The sequence below is a fragment of the Aythya ferina genome (assembly GCF_964211825.1).
Source record: "Aythya ferina genome assembly, chromosome: 19".
NCBI lineage: Eukaryota > Metazoa > Chordata > Aves > Anseriformes > Anatidae > Aythya > Aythya ferina.
Window position 1 is genome coordinate 10,985,122 of NC_140309.1, and position 26,262 is coordinate 11,011,383.

At 50.6% G+C, this 26,262-nt stretch overlaps 1 protein-coding gene across 1 annotated transcript; it reads left to right on the forward strand.

Annotated features, from left to right (window-relative positions):
* The first annotated feature begins 1,203 nt into the window (after positions 1-1,203).
* DHRS11 (dehydrogenase/reductase 11) lies at positions 1,204-25,272 on the forward strand. Its single transcript, XM_084492967.1, has 7 exons — positions 1,204-1,362; positions 12,535-12,744; positions 18,772-18,866; positions 19,370-19,499; positions 20,189-20,281; positions 21,110-21,175; positions 22,202-25,272. The coding sequence occupies exons 1-7, from the start codon at positions 1,231-1,233 to the stop codon at positions 22,241-22,243; spliced, it is 768 nt and encodes a 255-aa protein (XP_084349093.1). The 5' UTR covers positions 1,204-1,230; the 3' UTR covers positions 22,244-25,272.
* The last annotated feature ends 990 nt before the right edge of the window (positions 25,273-26,262 follow it).

The following is a 26,262-nucleotide window of genomic DNA, read 5'->3' on the forward strand; positions in this document are numbered from 1 at the left end:
CAGCTTCCTCTGAAGCTGCACGTGCTCTGTTGTCCAGATTCAGCATGAAAACGGACTCAGCTACGTGCAAATGTTTGCTGTGGTGGTTCAAGCATTTAAAGATGGGGACCTCTTCCTCTTTGCAAGGTGAGGAAGAGCTCTCTTTAGCCAACCACATGGTTTGTCTGCTACCATTAAATGCCTTTAACCTCAGCGAGCTGAACCAGCTGCCTGTGCTGTGCTGGCACAAAGGCTTGGTTCCCAGGCTGCGTGTCCTTGGTGAGCTGAAGCTATCGCTTCCACGTGGGCTGCTTATTGCTCTGTGCTTCTCCCACAGCTGGAGCAATGAAGTGATTTGGTTTAAATGCCACGGTCCCACAGCCCCCTCGGGAAGACCCACGGAGGAGAGCACGGCAGCTCCGGAGCAGGGGCCTCCATCCCTCCCCTTCTCCCCAGCTCCCCCATGCAGCTCCTCCCCTGCCACACTGCATTTGTGATGCACAGAACCTGAAATGTGCTAAATATATAAATGAAGTATATATATATATAACAAAATTATATAGTTTATATAGACTATAAAAATTTGCAAAATTTAAATAAAGAATATTTAATATTTATATATGTATTAATATATATTAATATTACATGTAAATAATGTGTGATATTAATATATAATATTAGTATTAATATATAATATTAAATTATAATGTAATATTATTTAATAAATTAATATACAGTATTAATATTATATGTAATATTACGTATAATAATATATAATATTTATATAAATAATATCATTATACAGCATACAATATACCATAATATGTTAATATTATATATTAATATTATGTATTGAAATTATTAATATTAATATGCATAGGAAAAGTTGGTGTATGTGTACTATATTTAGTATAGTTTATATAAAATAAATGATATAATAAATATATAGCTTATATAGTTTATATAAATATAAATAATATAATTATATGGTTTATATAGTTGACATAAAATATATAAAATACAGAAATAAAGGCCACGAGCCCTCAGGTCTACGAAGGGGGGGCGTGGCCTATAGCCACATGGGCGTGGCTTATCGACCGAGTGGGCGTGGTTCACGACCGAGGGGGCGGGGCGTAGCGAAAGGGGCGTGTCCCGCGCGAGGGGGCGTGGCGGTGGGCGTGGTCCCGGCGGCGGCGGGCGGCGCATTGTGCGGGGCGGCGGGGCCGGGCCGGGCCGTGCGGGGCCGTGGCCATGGAGCGCTGGGCCGGGCGCGTGGCGCTGGTCACCGGCGCCTCGGTGGGCATCGGCGCGGCCGTGGCGCGGGCGCTGGTGCAGCACGGCATGAAGGTGGTGGGCTGCGCCCGCAGCGTCGACAAGATCGAGGTACCGGCACCCGGGGGGGGCGGCGGCACCGGGGAACCGGGCACTGGGGGTGGGTGGGGGGGTCCCTGCGAGCCTCTCCCGGGGGTGTTTCGGCTGCGGGAGGCTCCGTGTGTCCCTGTTGCCCCCGCATTCCCCGGCACCGCCTAGCGCAGGGCCCACGGGGGGCGGCTGCCCCGCGAGGCCTCGCCGCTGGGGGGGCGTGGGGGGCGATGGGGGGGTCCCCGGGGGTGGCTCCCGCTGGAGGCAGGCTGTGGGGCCGGGGGCTGTTTCCCTGCCCTTACAGGGTGGGGTGGGGCGCTGCGGGGCTGCCCCGGGTTTTGTTCCCCCAGCTGGGGCTCCAAGGTGCTGGGGGTCGCTGCTGGGGGCTCCCCACAGCTTCCAGCCCCAACGCCGCCGTCCTGGAGGCACAGCGCCTGTGGGGCAATGCCAAGATGAGATCTCAGAGCCCGCTGTGTTTGCTGTTCCTTCTCCAAACATCCCCACAACTAAGTCTGAAACCTCCCCGCACTGGCTTAGGAATAAAGGTGTGTGAAAGCAACAGCTCCCGTGGTGTCCCCTGCTTGTGTCTGGCTGCACCTCGGAGCAGCCCAGCGAAACCTCGCTTCTCTCTTAACAAGGCCGAGGTCCCCCCGTTCACAGCCTCTGGGGACTTTTCTAGCAGCACCTCCCGAATCCGGGTGGGACAGCAGCGAGCCGGTGTCACAGCGCCCCTGGGCACAGCATCGGGGGCTTGCCCTCCCCAGCAGGTGCAGGACAAAATGGGCAGCAAGGCAAGCGAGCCCAGCTCCCGTTTCGTTTTCCTACTTCATATGGTGTAAGAAAGTGCCGAGTTTTGTTGTTTTTTTTTTTTCTTTTTCTTTTTGATTGTTTGCGTTATGTGGGAAACTCAGATCTTAACTGATGTGGAGCTGGATGAGACCATGGGAGCGAAAGCTGAGCCTCTGCGGGAGGAGAAAAGCCGGAGTCAGCACAAAGCCTCGCAGCCTGCTGACAGCGCGGGCGATCTTTCCGAACATCCCCTGCTTTTATTCCCTTAGCAAGAGCGATAAGGACTCAGGGCACTGCTGACCACACCACCAATAAATCGTGCAAAAACCCCCGGGAACAAAGTTGGCGTTGGTGCTGCTGAGGAGCGGGGTTAAAAAAGGGGAAGCTTGGAAGAAACAAAACTTTTCCCCTTCTCTTCACCATCAGTCAGAAGGATGCCGCTTGCAGAGGGCAGAAAACTGGCCGGTATAAATCATTTAACTGGCCTTTGGGGCTTGCTTCTACTTGGGCTTTCCCAGTGCCTTGGTGCTGTGCCTTACAGAGCTCCTGCCCGTTCATACCCTGCTGTAGCCTCGCGGAGGCTGGTGAAGGATGCTGCTGCATCCCGTTCCCCTCTCATGAGCCATTTGCAATGTCTCCCTGTTCCCAATACCCTGTTAATTGCTTCCATGAGGCTGAGCAGCCCCGTTCTCCCTCCTGCTGGGGGTCCTCAGGAGCCCCCACTCCGTGTGTAGGGAGGCTGAGGGTCTGGCCTCAAATGGGTAACTTCGCCGTGTGCCTCTTCTCTGCTTCCTTCATTTCCCAGCCTGGTTTGGGCATTCAAATCTCAGGGAAACATTTCAAGAGATCCCGAAGAAACTTGATGAAAATCAATGAAAGTTGCTTTATCCTGCTGTACTCCAGACGTGTTCCGAAAACCTTCCTTTCTGACCCTTCCCTGGCAAAAACATGATTTATATTTGAGACAAGGGGGCTCTTCTAAGGGCCTTGCCCCTGTATTTGGGTCCGCACACAACGCGGCCGTGCAGCGGGCGATCTGCCTGGGCTGCTGCGGTGCCGAGTGCTCGCTGTCTCTGCGGCTCTTGTTACTGTCACCCTTCAGAAACTTGAGTTAAACAACGCCGCCAATGTTTGTCCCTGCTTGGTTCTTTCTCCCAGGCTCTCTGAGGACCGAACTGTGTTTGCAGTGCACAGCCGTTTGTTTTGGTAGGTGTCTGGACTGTGTTTTGCTCTGTTGCTATTCTGGTTTTATTTATTGTCAAGCATGTTTCCTTAAAGAGGAAGAAAGTCCCAGAGATGCTGCTGGCCCGGGGAAGGGAAGGTGGTGGAGCTCGGAGTGGCCGAAGGTCGCTCTGGGAATGGGTCCATCCCTCGGACCGGTGCCTGTGCCGGGGCAGAGGCTGCCTGCTGCGTCCTGCCAGGCCTTTGGGGCAGACTTCTGCACGGTAACCAAGCTTTCCTCCAGGAGCTTCAGCTTTTATTTCCTTTTTTCCTCAAAGATATTCAGGCCGTAGACTATTGAGCTTGCACTGGGACTTGGGACTTTGGACGTGGCTGTAGGAAGCCGTCCTGATGGGGCACTGTGCTCGGAGGGGAACGGGAAGGTTCAGGCTGCTGACCTGTCATCGGGGTGCTCAGCTGTCCTATAGCCAGCTCTACCCACAAAATGCCCACTGCCACCTCTGCTGTTTGATTTTCTGAGTCCTTCTTCTGGTAGAGAGGGGATGTGGGCAAAGGAGAGGTTGGAGCATCTTGGCAGAGATGGCTGCAGGACAAATCTTTTCACTCTATTAAAATCAAATAATTCGCTAAATACCACTGTGAATGGTGAAGTGCAGAGAAGTGAACCCAAAAAACAAATCAAGGCATCTGGAGATGGAAATAGGGCAAATGGCAGAGTTTAAAAACAGCGTTACAGTGCTCGCTTTGTAGCACGAAGCCTGTATTTTCGTTAGTAGCAGGCACTGGAGTCATCCATTTTAAGGCAAGGTAGCTGGAAGCACTCCGTGGTGGTTTTATAACCTAAAGTAAACGACCGAAAGAGGACATTGTCTTGTGAGGAGTTTAACTCGGGCAATAAATACGATGTCAAGATTTCTTAATCTCTTGGAAAATCAGATAAGGGCTGGAGGCACGATAACGAGGGAATTGCAGAGTTGTGGTTTTGGTGTTGAGCCTGTGCCACGAGTCCAGGGCTCTTGATTTGAATTCTGAAATACAAACGGTAGCGGCTCACGAAAGTTGCAGGATTTTCTCCCTTTCCCTTTCCCACACATGATGATGGCTGAGCTGCAGCTCCAGCTGACCGCGGTGGTGCGCCGTGTCCTCTCCTCTCGGAGCTGGCTTTGACTTTTCTTCTGGCACATCATCGTAGGTGCGGGCATGGCAAGAGCTCGCCCTGGCAGCCAGGTGTCCCCTCTGTGGTTGTGTGTGGCTGTGACCGAGCATTTACAGCCCGGTGCTGAGCCTCCTGCAGCCTTGCTCCCGGCTCCTTGTGCCCCCCTGGCTGCTCGGGGGCTGCCCGACGGTGCCTCGTGTGCTGTCGTCAGGCGTAGAGGAACCAAATATAATTAAAATGGCTTTGTTTTACTCTTGCATGCCAGAAGATAATTTGGGTTGAAAGCTTGCTCTAAGTGAGAAGCCCGGAGGTGCCAGCAGCTGTCGAATACGTTTTGGCATCTGCTCTTCCCGAGTGTTTTCTGCTCTTTGGATGTCCGCGTGTATTTCAAGTCAGGAGTGAGCTTCACTGAATTAGCAAAGAGTTTTTTTTGTAACCTATAAGGCCAAGCTCTGGTGGCAGCACCCCCCCCCCCCCAATCACAGGTCCCTGTCACCCATCCCTTGGGTTCGAGCGTGCAGGAGGCTCACTGGGCTTCAGTTTCTAGTTAAATTTTAGAAGTTTTAGTTTGCTGTTTTCTTCACCTGTGTGGGCGAAGCTCACGAGGAGCTTTGGACACTCTCCATCACTTTTGGAGCTCAGGAAGGTTTGAGGTGTCCCTGCGAGGAGAGCTTGTGGCAGCGGGCAGCAAGGAGCGGTGCCACGGGAAGGAAATCCTGCGTGCCGTCGGGCCACATGCCGCTCTGTGGCCTCGTTTTCCAAGGAAATCCCATCGGGTGCCGCCTTGCTTCCTTGTGTGAGGGATCTCCCAGCCTCCGAGGGTTTGTTGTTAGCAGTGGGAGAGGTCTTTGTGCAAGGAGAGGGGTTTCGAAGCAGCGTGCTGTTTCTGAAGAGCTTGCAGACAACGCCTGGTGATGCGCTTCTCGCGGAAAACCCAGGCTTTGGCGATCCCCCTGGTTGCAGGACGTCGCGTTGTGTTCCTGCCTGCATGGGTCGCACCAGCTGGATTTTAGTAAAATTTAATTTCATGCATTTATATACTTGCAGAGAAGGGCAAAATTGCTGGCAGGAGCTCTCCTTCCAGCCCCGTTATCAGATTTTATTTTTAAATCTAATTTTTTCCTCTTTAAGAGTGGATGGTTTCAGTGGGGGATCCCTGCTCCCCGGCACTACCTGGCCCTTCCCTCCCGTCCCCTGCCCTTGCAGAGCAGCCTGCTCGGCAGGCGAGGGGAGCTGAGGGCTCCTCGGGCAATGACCTGTTTCAGAGAGCCTTGGAGAGGTTTATTAATGGGCATTGGGTATTTTTTTTGTTGTTGTTGGGGTGAGGAGGAGATACAGCTGTGCAGGAAGCAATAAATGCTGCTTAAATTACCAGCTTTAACTGATTAATTCTAATGCCCTTGTGACAGTTATCGATCAAAGGTAGCGTTTATAACCAGGGACTGCCTCGTCAAGGTTAGATCTTGCTCAAGAAATACCCCCTGATAAGCTGAGCCATCGATTGCACCTTCCTGCAGTCTGGCCTCCAAAGGGATCGGAGCTCTTCTTGGAGCAGAGCTGGGGCCGTGTGGGATGGGGAGGCACAGCCGGGTGTCCCAAACCTCCTCGGGGACCTCCTTGTATTCCCCAGGGCCCTGCTGAACCCGCCTGTGAGGTTTGCTGGGGCTCCGTGCCTGCCTCAGTCCCCGTCGTGGCACGCCGCTTGCAAGGCTGCTGGGCTGTGAGGGAGCCCCATTAATTATTTTTAAGGCAGCAGCAGCAGTTCCAGGCGGGATAATCCCAAGGCACAGCCTACTCGTAAATGAATGACCTTCAGGATTTCCTTGGCCTCTGGAAGGCCTTGTTTCCATGATGCTGGGGACTCAAGGCCTCCGAGGTACTTTTATTGCCACTTGTCCCTGACCAGACCCTTTCCTGAGAGATACGAAAGAGATGCCATAATTGCTGTGGGAACGACCGCTTTGCTGTCCCGGTGGCTTTCCTCATCCTTGAGGCTGAGGTGTGTGGGGGAAGGGTTGCTTTAGACCTGCCTCTGTTCGTCCTCCTTCCCCCAGGTGTGCTTCAGAAATGCCTCGTTGCGTAAAATGGGGTCAGGGTGGCTGCTGAAGCGCGTGGGACCTGCGTTTTGCCTCCTCCACCCCAACTCTTTCTCTCCCTTCACGCTCGTGCAAATCGGCCGTGGCTCTGCTGGGGCTTGCGGCTTAGCTTGGGATTAGCAGTGCCGTGGGTGCGGCCGGTGTCACGTCGGCACCCACACGGGTGCTCATCACGGTGCCCGGGGTCAGGGCTGAGCTGTAGCCGCTGCTTGCCTCTGGGCCGTGAACCTGGAGCGCTTCAAAATTCGGGATCTGCCACCCGAATGCTGCCAGCGGGGGAGACCGGCGAGCCCGCGAGGGAAGGCCGGCTGCTTTGCGTTAATCTTTCCTTTCAGAAGAGGATTCGTTTAGGATTACACGGGCGCGGAGCAGCAGCCGATGAGGCAGATCAAGGCGCGGGCTCGCGGCTCGTTCCCTGCCCTCGTGGCGGTGGCGCTCGGTGTTTGCTGGCGACGGGGGAGAGTGTGGGAAAACCTCCAGCTCTGCCCGTCTGGGGGCTCTGAGGAAGAAATCAGCTCTGTGCCATGGGGTGCTGAGGGGGAGGCCCATCGTGTGACCCCGCAGTGGGGCCCTGCCGCTGGCACGTCGCTTCCCAGGCAGTGCCGGCCGTTTGCCAGCCCTGCTGCCAGCCGCCCCTCGCTGTAGTGAGGTGTGGGCACGGGCTGGGCTATGGGATGTTCACGGACCCTTATGAAGAGGTGAGGGATGCTCAAATCTTCCTGGGCTGGTTCCCTGTGCCAGGAGCTCAGAGCTCACTGGTGGGGTGCCTGGTGCCACTTGTGCACCCCACAGGCAGGGACACGGGGCTGGGAACAGGGAAAGCCCCCGGGTGAGCTGGGGACAGATCCCTGCTGTCCTTCTGAGTGCTCCCAAGTCTTACACACAAAGCACGGTGAGGTATTTGGTTGCAACAGGCGCAATTTGGGGTGGGTGTGTGGTGATGGCTTCCACAGGCCTCAGTCACGCCTGAGCTGTTCAGGGTATCGCTGCGCACCTCAAACCTCTGCTGCAGGATTCGATGCAGTTCGATTTACCGGCTGGTTGTGCAGGTGAAGGGCAGGCACGGCGCTGGTTTCGGGGCCCAGCTGCAGAGCCTGGGTGGCAGCCGGTGTGAGATGGAGCTGTGGGGGCAGCATCGAGGTGTGACAGCACTGTCAGGTACCGTAGGCAGTCAGTGCTTCAGATGCACCTCAGGTAAACCCTCTGAAAATGGGTGTAAGGCTTCTTCCTTCCTCCTAGGTTCTCACGTGGGTGCCCCCAGCTGAGTTCTGCACTTTGCTTCTCCGCTTAAACCTTATTTTCCATGCTCTCCTCTCCCCACTGTTGTGCCTTGTTTTGGAGCAGAAAAGGATCTGAGCTGAGGGGCAGCGGTTTGCAAACAAGGAGTAAAAGCATTGATTGAAAGCTCACGAGAGGGCAGGAGAATCACTTTACCGTTTTATTCATTTGGAAACTCCTCTCAGACTCCTGTGGTGGCCCTGTCTGGGGACCTGAAGCCACACAAAAGGAGCTGGAAGAAATCCGAAGCAATAATCGTATGCAAGCAAAAAGCCCCAGGTGCCTGGCGGCTCTCGGAAGGGGCTGGCTGTGATTATCTCCATTGCACAGACAAGGAAAGTGAGCTCTGAATCTTGCCCATGGTCTCTGAACACGCTGTGGAAGCTGCTAGAACAACCCCAGCCTGGTGCTGTACTCAGTGTATATCTCTTCCTCTGTGCAGTTGCACTGGTATTGAAGCTTAATTAAACAAACCTTCCAACTTGCCAATCGGTACAGTGGAAGGATCGGTAAGCCCCCAGTTTTCTTTCACAACCGTGATGCTATTTGTCGTTTTTTTTTTTTTCTTCCTTCATTTCCTTTGGATAAAGAAAGTAACGGGGGTGACTTGAGTTCCTTTCCAGCTGGTTTCTGGGCGCAGCGATGTGTTTAAGCATAAGCTGAGGCAGTGGGATGCATGTACCTGCGATGAATGGCAGGTCAGATTAAAAATTACCTAATGGCTTCTGCTGGCTTTAATCTCTCCGTACTAAATGTGTCTGAAGTTAATAGGATGGTTGGCCAAATAAAGCCCTGCGTGACTCTTTTCTTTTTTTCCTCCCCCTAAGAGTCCCCTGAAATGTTGATATCAATTAGTTTTGTACAACCGCTTTACCAGGGCTGAATCGAAATGCGCGGTGCTGTGCCCTTTGTGAGTGTCTCATGCACAAGGAGCATTAACCCTTCCTTGGGAATATGAACCTACTCTTAACATTTGGAAGACATCCCATAAACGTCAGGCATCTCTTCAGACCTTTAAAATCAGACAACTAAATAATACATGGTAAACATCATAACCAAGTATTCTTCTTTGTCTCACTTACGTGTCAGTGCTTGGTGTTTTTTTTTCCCATTTGCTCATTCGTTGCGTCCATGGCAATAAATGGCTCTAGGTTAAACATTTTCACCTACAGTGTAATTATTTTTTCCTTATGTTGTGTTCTCCTGGTGTAAGCCAGTAGCTCTGGGCAGCTGGCTGGCCATTTGCAAGCATCCCGTGATAACGGAGAGGTGCAGAGCTGCTTGGGTCTCGTTTCACATCTTCATCTCCAGCGGCTGGAGGTGCCCCTGCTCTCGTCTCTGTTGGTGCAATACGTGGTCACTCATCGCTCATGAAACCTGGAAAAGCAGCTTTTTGTTTGTTTGTTTTTCTCCTCGTGCGTCTGCTTTCCTGTAAGGGGAGCGAACGTTAATTGAGGGACTTGACTGATGCTCTGGAAAAATATCGCGAGCTCCCTAATTCAGAGAGTTACTTTACATAAGTCTTCTTTTGCAAACTTACCCGCAGCTGATGCTTTGAAGAGCCTGCGACAGCTGTGGCTTTACCTCGAGATGTGTGCAGCACGTTCAGCTCAGCCTGGGTGTCAGCGGTGTTCGGTGCTTTGCTTTCAAAGAGAATTTGTTAGCACAAGGGGAGCCTGAGATGAAAGGATCCGTGCGGATTCCCGTTTGAGGCGGTGAGAAACCAGACAGGAAAAGCAGGATCTTGGCAGATATTTGTGGGCGCATTTCTCTGGTCAGCTGTGGCAGAGGAGCCCGTCTCTGAGCAAGACAGAGCTTGCTCTTGGTGCATCTAGGCCATAAGCTAAGGAGGGCTGCTGGCCAAAGCACCCCTCATGTTGCTGCTCCCTTGTCCTGTGCTGCAGCCTGTGGTGTTCAGAGCTCACGTCCTCTTTTGGGACTCACCCGAATCCCTTGTGGCACACCAAGAAGAATTTCACAAGTGCCAGACCCAAGCCGCGGTGCCCCACGAGCACATACCGCATGGATGGCTCTCCGGGGGGTGCTCCAGTTTGGGCAGCCCCAAAGCTGTCAGCTCCGTGCCAGTTTATGAAGAACATGGCTGAGGGCAGCCCTGCCCGATTTCCTGCTGTGTCTTTGCAGGAGCATCCATCCCCGGGGTACTTTTAGCATCTTCCTGCAGCCCTTCATACGGCTTCTCATTTTCTAAATGCCGCCCTTGCGGATTTTTCCCAAGCCGTTTTCTCAAACGCGTGCTTTGATCTTTTAAAAAGCTTTTAAATTTTTTTTAAAGATGAGAGATACATAGCTCTCAGACATTATCAGCACGTAGTCAACAGGATTGCACGTACAGCACAGTGAAACCACCCCCGGGAGGGTGCAGAGAGGTGCGATTCGGTCCCAGGGGCGCCTTTGTTCTCCGTCGGGCAGAAATATTGCCTCTCAGCCCCAGCGGAGCCCTCGGGGGAGCTCAGTGCTGTGGGGATGTATTGATCTCGGGGCTCACCTAGCATGGCTCCTCGCATGGTGCTGCAATGCCTGCGGTGCCCAGAAAGGAGAGCAGCTGCTGGGCCAGACCTTTAGGCTTGGGCTTGTGGTCCACGATCCGTGGAGACCTGTGGTCTGCTGCTGAGAGCCCCGGGAGGCAAACCCGAGGAGCTAAACTTGTTCAGGGACGTGCACGGCCTCTGCTGTGGTCTTAGGGTGAAAATCCCATACTGAACAGAGCTACTTGCCTCAGAGCAACGAAAGTCAATGTGCTGAGGGGGATGTGGAGGTCCTGGTTGTGCCTCCCTGTCCCTGGGAGGGTGCTCAGCCCTGCTCAGTGTATGGCTTGGGGAAGAGACAGTTGGTCACCAAAAAAATCCCCTGTAAGGGCCGGGACCGGGAGCACATCTCATGATTTAGACTTGGGAGTCAGTTCACATCTTCGTGTGTTTTTTCCTGCCTTTTTGGACTTGGTGGTACCTGACCAAGTTGCCAGCTGGGGCTTCTGCCCCTGAGGCAGCTGCTGAAAGGGACGGGGCTCAGCTCTCCCCAGGAGGCAGACGCCTTCGCTGCTCTCCTCTGTCCCTCCTGCCTTCGTGGGCGAGTTGTGCGTGGGCTCCTGTGTGTGTTGGTGCAGATGAGGGGCAGGTTTTGTCGTGTGCCTCCTCCAACAAAACGTGGGCATCGCTCCACACCTCTCCCTGTGGTGCCAGGAGGGGCTGGGCTGGCCGGGGAGCTGACGCCGTGCCTCGCAGCAAGCAAACGAGGCAAGCACGGGCTTCACGGTGTCATTTTGGGTGCTCAGGGGGGCTGCAGCAGGTGCCCTGGCTCTGTTGTGGCTGAGTTGGGCTTTGCTGCGGTGTGGATGTGCTCGAGCACAGCCTAGGCCGGGCGCTTGGGATGCCGTGGGTGTGCGATCGCTGCCCCGCTGCCTTTTGCTTCCTTTTGCTCCTCTGCTGGGCCTCGCTCCTGCTTTTTGCTGTGGGTTGCAATCACCTTGGTATGCGGGGAGGAGCCGGAGAGCTGCCTCTGACAGGACGCGAGCTTTATTGCACCCGCCGAAATGTCACATTGGTGAGGCTGCTGCAGGCGATGCGGTTCGAGTGATTTGGTGGACGTCTGTAGCCAGAGTCCCTCTCTCCACAGAAACCAGACATCACGTGGCTGCCGCCTCGCGCTGGAAGCTGTCACCGTCTCTAATATGACACATCAGAGATGAGATGCTGCTTCTTATTAGCATCAGGGGGGTAAAGGGCATCCTCCAGAGACTTCGGTGCGGTGGCTGCAGCATCATTAACACACACGGCCAGCAGCAGCTCTTGGCCTTTCTTTTGCTTCATATCGTCTAGTCTGATAAAAGATCTGGAGGCTCGGAATAATTGTTGATAATGGCTAATGAGGAATTGTAAGGCATGTGGTTGCCACGTCCTTTATCCCCGTGGCAGACTTGCAGCACGGTGGCTGCTCCCCGCCCAGTGCCACAGCAATATTTGTTTGTGTTGTGCCAGCTCGACCTGTGTGGCTCAGGGTGATAGACACGCACGGGTCTGTTCCCTCTTTAAAAGAAAAAGGTTAAAAAACTGAAGTCGATGCAAAATTATGTTATACAAGCAACCATTTATAGCAGATGGGGCTCTGTTGCTGAGGCATGGGTGCTACTTAAGCATGTGTTTGCACAGTCAGGGCTAGACAGTTCAAAGTCCCAATGTCAGCCTGAATTCCCCGGCGATGTGGCGGAAGCTCTGCCCGGATGCCAGGCTGTCCAAAGGCATCTGTCTCGGTGTGGTGTCACCCGAAATGCCATGCACAAGCAGCTGCCGGTGTTGGGCTCTCAGCCACCCCGCACCTCCTGTGGCATGGTGCAGTGGGGGAGCTGTGCCCAGCAAAGGCCGAGGGAGGGCTTGTGTCGGGCTTTGGTGCTTGCTTTGTGTCTGGCAGCCTTCAGAGGTGGCAGGGATAAATGTGTTCCCGTTGCTCCCCTTGCACTGTCTGTTGGGCTCATAGTGGCTGTCCCCGAGTGTGCTTAGACACGCTGTGAACACCATGCCTTGGTGTTATCACAGTCCTTTGGTGCTGCTCTCCTGGACATACGTGGTGGTGGTGGTACCTACAAGCAGGAACAATGAAAAAGCAGCGCTGGTCTCCCGGGGCTGTCCCCGAGGAGAGGAGGCTGATGGCTTTTGTCTTCCTTTCTCTCTCCCTCAGAAATTGGCAGCTGAATGCCAGAGCGCCGGCTATCCTGGGACCCTCATCCCCTACAAGTGCGATCTCTCCAACGAAGAGGAGATCCTGTCCATGTTCTCCGCCATCAAGACCCTTCATCAGGGAGTTGATGTGTGCATCAACAACGCGGGGCTGGCTCGGCCGGAGCCCCTGCTCTCGGGGAGGACGGAGGGCTGGCGGACGATGATAGACGTGAGTAGTGCCGCTGGGCTCAGCAGCCTCTGCCTTCTGGGGGCTGGGTCCTCAAGTTACAGCCACCTGTAAGAAAGATGACAAAGGGACCAGAGAAAACTATCCACATTTTTATTTATTTATTTGTTCAAATCAATCCAAACTGTGGAAATGGTGAGATGAGGGAGAGCTTTCCCACCGGCTTCCCGTTTGTCTAAACTACACTCAGCTGCATTACATAGATTTTTATTTATTCTGGCCGCCAGCACCAGTGTACCCATCTATTTATTTTGTGTGTGGAGCTTAGGACTCACTTCCCATCTGGCTCCGACCTGGCTTTGGGTCGGCTGGTCAGGAAGTGGAAAGGCATCGTGCACTGCTGAGCCTCCTGCCTTCACCCTGGAGCACAAAAACTTTCAATACCTTCAGTAGCATTTTTTCTTTAGTTCTACATCTTTCTGAAAGGTGATGGGCCTCACTTCTTTTTTTCTTCTTAAAATAGGAAATAATTGAATACCAAACACTGGTTTTTGTAGCTAATCCTGTTAGTTTTAGCAGTGGGTTTTAAAATGGGCAGGTTCTTTTTGGCTTAAAAAGCTGTAATGCTTTTGTCTTTGAAGCTTCATTTTCTGCCCATAATCTGGTTAGAGCTCGATATGAAGGAGCCAATTTCGTCTGCCCAACAGGGAGGTTGTGCAGATGGCTCAGGCCGGTCACAAGCAGCACTGCCCCCGGGGTGCTGCTGTCCCGAGGTGCTGCTGTGCGTTGTTTTGGGACTTGGCAACTTCTGGCTCACAGCACTGGCACCCGTGGCTGTGGGACCTTGGAAGTTTGCCTGCCCTTGCCACGGTCCTCTTGTGCTGGCCTTGCTTTAGCTCCGGCAGGAGAGCTGCTGAAGCAGCAGCATTTCACGAAGGTGATTTTCCCCTCCTATGCTCTATATTTTTGTGTAAAGTACCCTCACAGGGGCAGGATTTGAACCTTTCAGTAAACCATGGCGTCTTTGAGGCACCTCCTGCAGCTGTGTGAGCTCGTCCTAGTGAAGAAAAATATGTTTGAAGAGCTGCTACAGGCCTGGGGCCCGCTGTGCCTGGCAGCAGTCGGCCCGTGTCTGTAGGCCCTGTGGTGCCCAGCGGCTCCAGGGGCTGAGCAAACCGAGCCAGGCAGGCACGTCGAGGCCTCAGACTCCTGCTGCCAGGGTGAGAGCTGCCGTATCCTGGCTAATTAAGTTCTCGTTAGGGTTTTGGCTGCTCTGCTCGCTGCTGTGAGTGCAGCCAAAGCAAGCTCTGCTCGGCTTTGTCTGCCCGGCTGGGCTTTTGTGGGTTGCCCAGCCCGGGTCACGGCACTGCCGCATCTCCCTCTTCCAGTTGCCATGGAGTCGTTAAAGAAAATTAAGTGAAGTGTAGCTGAGCCTGGGCTGGTGCAAAGCAGGGCATTGTCTCGCTGCAAGCCTGGGCCCGTGGGTCGCCTGCACCTTGTAAGCTCCTTGTCCCGGTCTCCGTCATTGTGGCTTGTGTGGATGTCTCTGTGTGCTGCTGCCTGTCCCTCGTGCTCCTTTTCCTTTGTTCTTCTGACCTTTTGTCCTCTTTGAGGCAGCAGGCTCTCAGGGGATGTGGCTTTTACCCACTGCCTTCTCCTCTTTGTGCTCTGTTCCCTGGCTGCTCAGGTCTCGGTGCTCCCTTGGTCTCATCTTCTGCTGATTTTGGGGAGCAAGATTTTGGAACGGGGATCGTCCTGCATGAGACCATCTGTGTTGGTGTTTGCAGTGGCCAGAAGTGGGGTTTGGGAGCCTGTGGGGTCACCCTCCTTGCAGGCGCTGCTGCACACACGGTTTGGAGCTGCTTCGGGATGACGGATGGGGTGGGAGGAGTGGCAGGGCCGTTGATCCATAAGGGCAGGGTTAGGAAACCAGGCTGGGGGCATGTTTTATTCCCAGAGGTGATCTGCGCTGCTGTGTGTCTGTTCTCATTTGCTTGGTAAAAATGCTCTTGCTGTTGTGGCGTTGGGAATAGACTGAGACACCTAAGCCACCTTCATATACAGGCAGATGGTTTTTTTTCCTCATCAGCTTCCCAGCAGCTGGTGGGTTTGCACTTGGTTTGCGTTTAATTGCCTGAATAATGCAATAATTTTTATTTTATTTTATTTTTTTAATGCAAAAGTGAAGCCCTGGGACACTCCAGAACTGAACGCATGATGACCCACCTCAGCCTAAGCAGCCCCGCCAAGCCTGCGCTTTGTTTTTCAGCCTGCTTGCAAACACTGGAAATAGCTGTGGGTTTTTCCTTTCACTGTGAGCATCCAGTTCTGTGGCTGCAGCCTCCCTGCTTGGCAGTCTCGCTCCCAAGCATGCCGGGGCTGAGGGGCAGCAGGGTCTGGGGGAGGGATCCGCACCGACAGCGCTCCCCGCCGTGCACGCCAGCCCCAGGGAAGCACTCGCCACGTCCATTTCTTCTACATGCTCTGAAGCTCTCGGGGTCAGGACGGGGGAAGGTTGCCAGCGCCTTTCACGGGCCACTGGGCTTTGCAGAGCTGAGCGGGAGCAGGGAGGCTTCTTCCACAGGCAGCCTGGAGAAAGGTGCTGGCGAGCAGCTTGGTGTGGGGTGCGGCTGGAGAGTTTTCAGCGTTCTGCTGGGCTGCAAGACAGGAAAAGTTTCTAAACAGCCATCGATGTATTGATTGGAGAGGCATTAGGGCTTTAAATTAAAGGCATTTTTTTCTTTTTGGTAAATCGATTTTTGTTTCCATGCATTTTTTATGAGCTTTGAGGCTGCCCGTCTTTTTCCAGGCTCCTCTCTCAGTATGCCCATTCCATAAATTTTCTTGCTATACCTCTAACAGGTCAAGTCATGTTTTCATTTACTTATTCCTCCTCTTTTTTAACGTTCCAGTTCCTTATTGTCTGGTATTTGCTCTTAAGGGAGAAATCTACAGGAGCTTATTCTCCCAGGGCTGCAGAGGTCTCTGGTTAGGAATTGCATCTCCGCTGCTTTACAGCGGTGCTGAGCCCAGTGCTGTCAGCTGGCAAATTCGGTGTGCACAAGTGAGGAAGCCTTTTATCTCGGGCAGGCTGTAAGCCCTTCTTTTGGTTCACAGCTTCCCCCTCTTTTCTTTACATTTGTTTGCAAGATTTGCTCTACGTGAGGCTGGAGCAAAGTCCTGTGGCCGTCCCCGATCCCCGCGGGAGTAGCCGGGGCCGGGTGCTGTGTACACACTGCCTGCGGGCTCTGGGATCTGAGCAGCTCCTTCATGTTTTACCTACTGACCTTTACAGCCAGGAATTCAAGCTGAACTTTCCACTTGCACTGTTCCAGGCACAAAGGACCGCAGCACACATCCCCTTGCTCCTGTAAACACTAACTGGGTTTGATTCTTCTTGGCGTTATTCTTTGACCAGCGAGGCTCTCTTCTTCTTGCTTTTATATACCATCTGTGTATGGATATGTTTTCAGTAAACGGCATTTTTATTTGGTAAATAGGAGCAGGAATACTCATTTTGATGCCTTAAAAAAGCCTGATTCTGGGAAATGAACTGCTCAGCACTTCCAGGAACAGGATCCTTTATGTTCTTCCAACCTGGCAATTGGAACTCATTAATTACTAGAAAATGTGCCTTCATTGTTTCTGTTGCATTAGCGCACACATGCCACAGTCGCAGACCTGCTGCTTTGTGCAGCATGCTGTGCAAACGTGGAGCACAGATGTACTGGCCATCTTTGCTAAGAGACCTTTGAACCTCTTGTTCTTAAAATAGGAACAAGTACTGAAAAATGTCTTGCGTGGATATTTGTAGCAGTGGCCTTTATATTGTTTCTAGAAGTGATGTAGCCCTACGTCCTGCTGTCTTTCCAGGCATGTTTTTAGGTTCCTGAGTGCCTGCTCTGTGTTTTGTAATGGAATAGGGATCCCAAAATCCTGTGTGTGCTACTGGGAAAAGACAGTGAGGAATCCCAGTTCAGCTGCCTTCCAGCCAGTTGTTTTGCTTTACCAGGGTGTCTTATCACACACAGGCTCTGGACTTTCCCATGTGGCTGTTGATTAGCATCTTGCTTTGCCTGTAGTTGTCAAAATGTTGTAACGCTACCCGCGCAGGGAAGTATTGCTCAGCGTGAGTCACAGCGTTGGAGCCCGGCTCGGTCCTGGCTTTAGGCTGATGTTACCCTCTAGTGGCCTGTGGAGCTGGGCAGCAGCTCTGCACCAAAACCACCGTGCCTGGTGGGTCAGTGTTTCTTGAGGCAGGGAAGAAAGCAAGATATTCCTTGTCATTAAGGTGGTTTTTTTTTTTTTTTTTAAATACTTAAAGTTGCCAAGATCCATATGTGAAAGGACTGGCTCCTCACTTGGTTGGTGTATGAGACTGGAGCAGGTCACTCCCGCTTTCCTTGACTTTTACTGTGAAATCCCAAAGATTTCAAGTGCCCTACCTGGGCTGGGCTTCGCTCCAGTGCTGAGGTGGTTGTGCAGTTCTGCTGACATATCTGCTAAGTTTCTTCCTTGCACAGCCAAGGTAAATCTTCAACCTGGTGCCAGGGAATTTATCTCTCTAGTTCCAGGTACGATGGCTGAGATATCCAGCAGTGACTGTGTGCTCAACCAAAGTGCACTTGGAATAGGGTGATGACTTTACTTATTGTGTTGCCTGGGTACTTTGTGATAACATCAGATAAGAATGCTATTTTCTATGCCAAAACCCATAAGCATGGCCTCTATTAATAGGAAATAATGACCAAGACAAAAGCAGTGACTGGGAGATCCTTCAGCTGACCCCACTCATCCTTGGAGTGTGCTGCTCAGTAATGATGTCTATAAAACCCTTTCTGCCTTTTACTTTCTAGTCTCCAAACTGATGTTCCTCCTGTGGCTGCATGTCCGTTTGTGCTGCCAAGTTTTAGCTAGCCTACCCAGTTGTTTCTGAGTTTTACACAGATGATAGCCAGTTGTTTGCTGTCCGCATGACCTTGCTCCTGCTCCTTCTCCCATTTATAGTTGCACCTGACTTCTGATTCATCAGAAACGTAGTTCTTCCTGGATATTTAGCTCACAGTGGTGTTTTTAAACCCGTCTGGCCTGCTCACCTGGTTAAAAAGTGACATGCCTTTAGGTGGGACCTGCCAGTGTGTCTCGTGTTGAAATGGTTGCATCCTTTCTAGAGGGCTTCAGCAAATACTTTCCACCTTCCAGCTGCTCTTCCAAATCTAAAGCACTGTAAACTCAGCAGCAGTGCTAACTGCTCTAGATGACATGCTCGTTTGTCTCGCACACACCTGTGGGTCCTTTGTGCTCTTGTACTCCTACTGGGGGAATTTCCACATCTCTGTCTTCCTGGAAACTTTGAATCTACATTTTATGGCAGCAAATGCTCAAGGCATCAATGCATTAAAGGTGGCACCTTGCAGAGGCGATATGACTGAGTTTAACTGAACCACAGCGTGCTGGGCAGTGCTGGTCCAAAGAGCAAGTGCTTGGAAAGCGCTGGCTTACGTGACAAAGGACTCGATTAATTACCTTGTCCTTCCTTCCTTGGCTTATCCAGTTAGGGCTGAGGAAGATGTCAGCGAGCAGCATGATGGGTTGGTGGCTCTCATCTCTCTAGGGCTCTTTGCCCCCTGCAGCCCTGCCATGGCACGCTGTGATCTTTGGATTCATTTGGATTCATTGTGGGAGGCTCTTTGCTGGCCGTGTGGTCTGCGGTGCCTGTGAGTGCCTGGCTTTCTGACAGGCAGTATCTGGGGATTTCCTCGTTAACTAGCTGACCTAATTACTTGCTGCTAGTGTCCCGTGGGCTCTCCAAACCCCCTGTGTGCTCAGTGCTGTGCAAGACAGTTTTATCCCCTGGACAGAGTGCTGACTGGGGGGAAGTGAGTTTTGGTGTCTCTTCCCTTGGACTCAGCCCTCACGCTTGCCCATAAAATTAAGTCCATTTATTTTTGTCAGAGGCCAAGGCCTGTCTCACAAAACTTCATCTACGGCCCTGTGTGTGCAGGGAGGCTCCGAGGGTGCCAGGCCGGGCTGCTGGCCTGAGTCCCCTTCCCTTCTCTCTTCCCTCAGGTCAACGTGATGGCTGTGAGCATCTGCACCCGAGAGGCCTATCAGTCCATGAAGGAGAGGAACATCGATGACGGGCATATTATTAACATTAACAGGTACGCAGGATCAGCCAGGGGGGATTTCAGCGGAGGAGCTTTCACCTTTCATGGTTGGCTGATGGATGCCTGAAAGTGGGGAGTTTCCAAGGATTGTGATCCCAGAATCATAGACTCATTTAGGTTGGAAAAGACCTCTAAGATCATCTGGTCCAGCCTTTAACCTACCACTGCCAAATCACCATTAAACCATATGATGGTTGGTTTTCCAACACCCATTTTTAACCTCTGCTGGTCTAAATACAACAAAGACCAAAGCAGGGTAATGGCAATTATTTGCTGTAAGGTTTCAGATTGAAACTCCTTCACCAGCTGTGTCACGAGGAGCGCCTGGTGGTGTGCATCTCCTCAGAGGGGTGTGGGAGAGGGGAACTCCTCACATAGCCACCACATTAACATCTCCTCCCATGTTCATTTTGGTGGTTTGACTGTCCTGTTGGTTCCTTCTCAGGACACTGCCTGCCTCCCCCATCTCAGCACTTTCCTTTCTGCTCTCTCCTCAGCATGAACGGTCACAGCGTGGTGCCACAGTCGGTGGTGCATTTTTACAGCGCCACCAAGTACGCGGTTACAGCACTCACAGAGGGGCTGAGGCAAGAACTCAGAGAAGCAAAGACTCATATACGAGCTACAGTGAGTACTGTGGGGTTTCCTTCCTCTTTGCTTGTTTTGTGGGTGGTAGGGAGCTGGTAAGTTTTGTGGGGCAGAGATTTTTGCTTTGGGAAACAGGCGAGGAAATGCAGAAACAGCACTCGGCACGCTGTCAACGTCCCAGCCCCATGGCCACCTGTCCCTGATCACCAAGCAGGCTCCATGCCTCAGTTTCCCTGGGCAGAGAAAGGCAACGGGGCAGAAGCTGCAGCAGCAATGGGCTGTGTCAGAGAATAAACTATGGGGGTGCATGAAGTGGGCAGTTGCTTGTCAGGGCAGTGTGTGGGACTCGTGACGGCAGAGGGGGGCAGTCAGCTGGAGCTGTTTGCTCTCATTCAGAGCTTGCATCTCAGAAGTGATGTGTCCAGAAGTTAATTTATATTGCAAGCTTTTCCATTGTTTTCTTTGCCTCTGCGTCCCTTTGGGTTTTGAGGAGGAAAGCATCCATCAGCAGTTTCCCAGAGGAACCTGCCACAGCAATCATTAAGGCAACGTCTGCTCTCTTAAACTATTCCCCTAGAAAAAGGGTGGGTAAGGAGCACAATAGAAGAGGCTTGGGTGTTTTGGCTTTTTCAGTGCTAAAATCTTTTCTCTCCTTTTGTTTTTTTTTTTTATTCTTTCACTGAAGGGGAATTACAAATCCTATTAGGATGTGCTCTGCTCTTTTCCAGTGTATATCTCCAGGACTGGTAGAAACAGGATTTGCTTTTAAACTTCACGATAACGACCCTGAGAGAGCTGCTGCAACCTATGAGAGCATTCGGGTAGGACATGGAGAAATGGAAACAGAGGGAAGTGGTTCTGATCGTAGCTTAACAATTTCTCTCCTGGCTAATCACACAAGGAGTTAGTTATGCAGAATGTGTAGTGCTTTCCAGCATAGCTGGCATCCTCAAAGTCAAGTGTCAGACCTCAGATATTGCACTGATAATTGCACACTATGCAAATTTTCATCAGGTTCAGTTTCTCACTCCCTGTATTCTTTGTGGACTTCTTTACTGAAGGGAAGTTGTAGTAAGCAAATGTGCCTACACAAGGATGGGCAAGAAGAAATGTGTGTGCTGTCTTGCAAGTGGCTAGCACGGGATTTCTGGTGCTTCTCTGGTAATTCTCTGATGCTTGACCTGGCAGAGTTACTGTGCCAATAGCTTTGCAAGATGCTTAGCCAGGCTGCGAACCAGAGCAGCTCTTGTACTCATCTTCATGGTGCCCCCTCTTTTCTGCCAAGGAGCTGCTCATTTGCACTTTGCCTTAGCCTAATTCTGCAAAGACACCTGAAAAACGTCCTCTCAGTTCTGGAGAGAGGTATTGTCTCCATCTCTGTTTTTCTGCCCAGCACTTCAGGATCGTAGTTCTAACAGACACCTCAAAGCATTTTGTGGAAAGATCATTCACAGCAAACGGAGAGGTATCAGCATCAGACACTTTGTTAAATTTTTAATGGATTACTTCTTTCCTGCTCGCTTGCATCTTTTTGAAATGCCCTAGTGAAACTTTTGAAACTTGTTATTGATGGTTAGGAAAGGAGTGATCTTTTGATTAACTTCTCCTAAGGTGCCCTTTGTCTAAGAATTTCTTTCATGTCTTCCCAGTGTCTCAAAGCTGAAGATATGGCTAATGCTGTCATATATGTCCTCAGTGCCCCACCTCATGTACAGGTAAGCTGTGGTTGGGTTGGAGGACTGCTGTGGGTAGCTGAAGGAGGAAAGGGTAACTGCTGGCCTGACATTTGCTAATCAGTGTTGCAGCTGCGGTATCAGCTGTGTGCTTAGTGGAGCTGGGGATTAGCAGTGATCACGTTTGTTTACAGTTCCCTTATGGCAGCTTTGGGATTGTGCTGCTCAGGCTACTCACACCTCTCTGCATCCATCAAAAGCTGCTGTGACTGCAGAGCAGGACTGCAGCAGGGGGAATGGGAGGGATATGGGCATGTCTTGCCCTTCCACACAGTGCCATCTGGGATTTGCTGGTAGTATTGCAGCTGGGTCAAATTCTGCCAGCTCCCAAATAATGTGTTGGGCTGGATCCTGCCAAGTGCTCCTTAAGGGTGGTGCAAGGTGCTCGTGCTGCCAGAGGGACTTCCCACCAGTGAAACAAGATAATGAGCAGCTTTGAGCTGGAGGTGGGAGGAATGGTGTCAAAGTTTAGGATGTTGGCTGAGTCCACACGTAAGTTGCTGTCGCAAAAGCAAACTTTGGTCACAAGAGGCTTAGCAAACCCCTGATGTGAACTCTGCTCCTTCAGAGCAAGGTGCAATCATCTTGACATGGGATCAGCCTGGTGGCCCAGCACCTTGTGTGTCCTGGCTCTAATGCAAGCTGGCTTTTTTGCCTTAAGAGGATAAAATCTCCTGCTGAAGAGGATAAAATCTCCTGCTGATGTGGAGAGGTGCCTACAAGCAGTGCTTCTGCTTGATCCTCCGTAAGCAGGACCAAACTTAAGGCTTGATTACAAACTCTTATGATTCAATGTCATCTTATGCTCTCTTCTGTGCTTATTTGTGCGTTTATACCTTCTGAAAAAAAGCACAAGTCACATTCACTTTTCTATATTTCTAATATCTCAGACAGGCTTATTTCTATTCACATGAACTTCCTCTTTGTGCATTTTACCACTGTAATAGTAGTGCAAGGTTTAAATTGGACTTCAGTGCTGCAATAAAACCATGCCTTGGTCTCTTCCAGATTGGAGATATACAGATGAGGCCCACGGAGCAGATATCATAGCAAATGAGGAAGACTGTGAGCAGCACCGTGTATCCACTCCACTTGGAACCCTCTGGCAATGTAGGGTTTCGTCAGCTGGCTAGCAACGTTTTATTCAAGTACCAAGGATTGTGTTTGAAGAATTATTTTTCTCTCCCTCTCTCTGAGCTGGTGCTGGTGCTGAGCCAGTTTTAAATATATATATATAGTAGTGGGTCTCTTTCACCCCCACTCCTTTCTGAAGCTGCTTGAGAGTAAAATGTATTTGAAAATAATGCAGGGAAGTGGTTTGTGGAAGATTGTCTCCAGACTGGTTTCTTCTTCTTTTTCCTTTATTTTCAAGGTTTGTTTGATCTTATTTGATGATGATGTGTCTGGACTTAGGGGAAGCGGCTCAAGGTGTTTGCCAGCTTCCATGTGGTTAGGGTTTGAGATTTTCAGTGGATGTCATATATGAATTCATTTAATTTGGGGTTTTCTTATCAGTTTGATGCTTATTTGGTAATGATGCATGTGATATTTTCTTCTCTCATATCCCAGTGCCCTAAAGCCAATATACGACCTCACCCTGCCTCCCCAGACCCTCCTTTTCCATTCATATGAATTGTGCCTGCTAAGTTTGAGGAGGTATAAATGTGTGTGCTTGATATTTCTTTCATTCTTTCTTTATAGGTAGGTAGGCAAATAGTTTGGGGAAAAGTACCTGTATTTTTGCAGGTTAGAATGATCATCTAAGTGGCATAGATACAGTAAGAGTGAGTTGTTTGGTATTTTTAATAAAAATTAAATGTGCTGTCTTGTGATCACCTTTATCCTTGGTATCATCTCCCAGCACTCTTGATGTTTTTTTGTATGTTTGATAATAGCATGCATTGACACTTTTTTGGAAACGTTGATCGGTCTTAGAAAGATGTATGGTGCTGTTTAAACGCTGATGCTGATCACTGTTGAGTTGGAAATGTTGGAATTTTGTTCATATGCAGAGATACAAACTCGGAGAGAGGGAGTGAAATGAACCGTGCTGAAGCTGTCCAAAATGAAAACATAGTAGTAGGGGCATTTGCCTACAAAGCAGAAGGTAAAAGGTCTGGTTCAGATCTTGTACTAGTTCTATGCTGGTGCAGCCCCGTTGTTTTGCTCTGGGTTTACTCCGACTTGAGGGAGGAGGGAATCAGCCCCATAGCTGATACGTGCAGAGCTGGAGACCACTTGAGCTGTTTTATTTACTCTTACAGTGTGGCAGAAACACAACTGCATGTAGTCCACCTCGATATAGAGCTATGGAGCTGCTGATGTACATGTTGCCTTAAGATTGCAGACTTGTGCCTGCTGAGCTCTGAATTTCCCACAGTGTTTTGGAAGGCGAACCTGTCATTTTAGGTGGAGCAGGTCTGGTCAGCTGATGTGAGCGGAGGACTGAGAACCAGAGAAACTTGGTTTGGACTGTTTTACTTATGCCAGTGCAGCTCTGTGGAAGTTCATCTGTGTTATACCACCATAAGGGAGACCAGAATAGGGCCACTACATCATCAATTTCAACTCCCTATGTAACCTTGGGCGAGTCATGTTACCTCTCTGCCTCAGTTTACCCATCTGCAAAATGGGGATAATAATACTTACCTACCTCACAGGGGTGTTGTGAGGACTCACAAACTGTTTTGTAAAGCACTTTGAATATGAGAAGCGCTATGTAAGTGCTGAGTGTTGATATGAAGTATTATTATTAATGAATCTTGTGATAAATAGAATTCCTTGTGCCAAAGGGAGCAACTGTAGAAGGATACAAGGAGAGAACCGGTAAAACATTCCTTGGTAATTGTAAAAACAAAGGCAATTTGTCCCTCTTTTTTTTCTGTTTATAAATACACGCTCGTGGTGTGTTCTATCCCTTCGTCATCTGTCACCAATTTCTCCTGGCAAGTACACATAACCTTGTCTCTGGATTTGGCCTTTTAATTTACTCTGAGTGAAATTCGTGCCCTGTGGCAAAGTCTTGCACTACTCTAATGCACTGACCTCCTCCACTTTGCCGAGGCGGTGACTTTGAGTGGGTTCTTTGCACAGAGCTGGCTTTCACCCACGGCACTGAGTTAGATCATGTCCTGCAAGGAGCAGAGCCAGTCCAGGTCTGCACACAGCCAGCGATGCTCACTGCAGCGGAGAGAGCCGGTGCCAGCTGGAAAAGCTCGTCAGTCTCCGTGCCACCATGGTGCTCAATTCAGAGGCACTTGGGTAACGAAGGTCCAAGCACAGTTCTGCTTTCTATAACACCCCTGTGATGTTCAGCTAGACATAGTACGAAAACTCTGTGTGTTTTCCATAAGGTTTCTTTTTCAGGAGCTTGTTTGAATTCAGCACATGCACTGTGCAGAGTGTGCCATCTTTTGAAAAGAGAAGGTGGCTGAACTGGGAGTTGAGGGCTGAAAAAGTCGAGAAAATCAGGAATTTGTGAAATGAGCAAGGGTGTGGGAAGCAGTAGTGAGGAGTCAGAATTGGTGGCTCTAACTGTGTGTGAAACTGATGTTGAAATGCATAGCTGAGGCAGGGACCTGACTTACCTTTCTGCTCTGTAATAGGAGGCTTCAGAGAGAATTGCCTAAGATGTAAGGCTCTGAAAAAGGGCTGGTCTGTGCAGTCACTCCCTGCAAAAAAACAACCTGGCTGACCTGCGGCCCTGGAAGTTATTTTTTCCCCCATGAATATTTCTAACGTTTGCAAGTCTATAAAACAACCTCTCATCCTTGAAATGATATCCAGTATATATTTCCATTTTTAATGAGTTATGGGGGGGGATAATTCCTGCTGCCAGGTAACTTCCTGCCTTTGGCTGCTTTCCCACACAAAGCACAGAGGGGTTTGGCAGGGGTTGCTTGGCTGCTCTGCCTCATGTAACCTGGCAGCACCTTGAGCCATCTTCCTGGGGGGAGATGGGATTGGCAACGTGACTCCAAGGCATTCAAAAACCCCAAACAAGAGGGTAAACTGTGTAATTTATCAGTAGGTTTCTAATTGTGAACTGTAAAATAAAGAATAAAAAGAGGCACACTGTGGTTCTGTTGTTGTACATCGTAGTTTTTGTGTTAAGACGCAACATCCTTTTTACTGTTCACAGCTAAACCTTTCTTTTGTGAAGATTTAAAAACAGAAACATGCGAATTTGGTTCTTCACAGGGAAAAACTGTAATTGCTTTCTAGAGCAGAATAGCATCCAGTTGTCTCACGGATAACCTGTGGAGGCTGGACTCGCCCATCCGTGTTCAAATGAAGCCGTACTCCACAGAGGTTTGCTGAAATCCCCAGGTAAGCTGCTAAACTATGCAAGGGATGAGCTGCTGTTGCTGCACAGACTTGGATATTGAACTTTTTCCATCTCCTGTGCTCGCTTCAAAGCAGGATGGATTGTTGCTCTTCTTAAGTGAAGGCATTTTTTGCTTCCCAGCTCCCTTTCAGCTTGTCCAAGTGAGGAGGGACATGCCCGAGCTCAGGTTTGCTCTCATTAAAATAAAACATTTTTGCAAATAAGTAGTGAATAGCTGAACTGGCTGCCTTGCTGGGTTTGAGGCAGAGGTTTTGGATACCTTGTAAACAGGTAGAGAGCATTTGTAGCATTAAAAGCATGTTTTTTTTTTTTTTTTTTTTTTTTTCCCAATCTTGTGCTTTCCTTGTTTGTCATATAATGAATGCCATCTGTTACGGCAACATTGCTGCATCTCGGAAACGTTCCCTGGCACAGGGTGAGCTCTGGTGACTGAGCTCAGCTCTCATTTTGGGTGGGGGAGCGATAAGTGCGCCTGGCTTTGGCAGACAACAAGAAAAAAATATGATTTTACTTAAAATCTCTTAATCGGTAAGAGCTTTAAGAGCCGCGTGTTGTGCTTCAGTGGCCTACCGGGCCCGGACAGAAACGCCCCGGGACCAGCGAGGCTGCGGCTGCACCAGGCCGAAGCGCGGCCCGCCCTAATGAGAGGCGTTAATGAGGGGCATCTCCCTTCGTTAATTAGGGCCCTGTCAGGGGGGGCGGGCCCGGGCCCTGTGTCCCG

Coding starts and splice junctions, on each gene's coding strand:
- DHRS11 (XM_084492967.1), top strand. CDS start 1,231: ATGGAGCGCTGGGCCGGGCGCGTGGCGCTGGTCACCGGCGCCTCGGTG. Junction 12,745..18,771: donor GCTGGCGGACGATGATAGAC/GTGAGTAGTGCC, acceptor CTCTTCCCTCAG/GTCAACGTGATGGCTGTGAG. Junction 18,867..19,369: donor CATATTATTAACATTAACAG/GTACGCAGGATC, acceptor CTCTCTCCTCAG/CATGAACGGTCACAGCGTGG.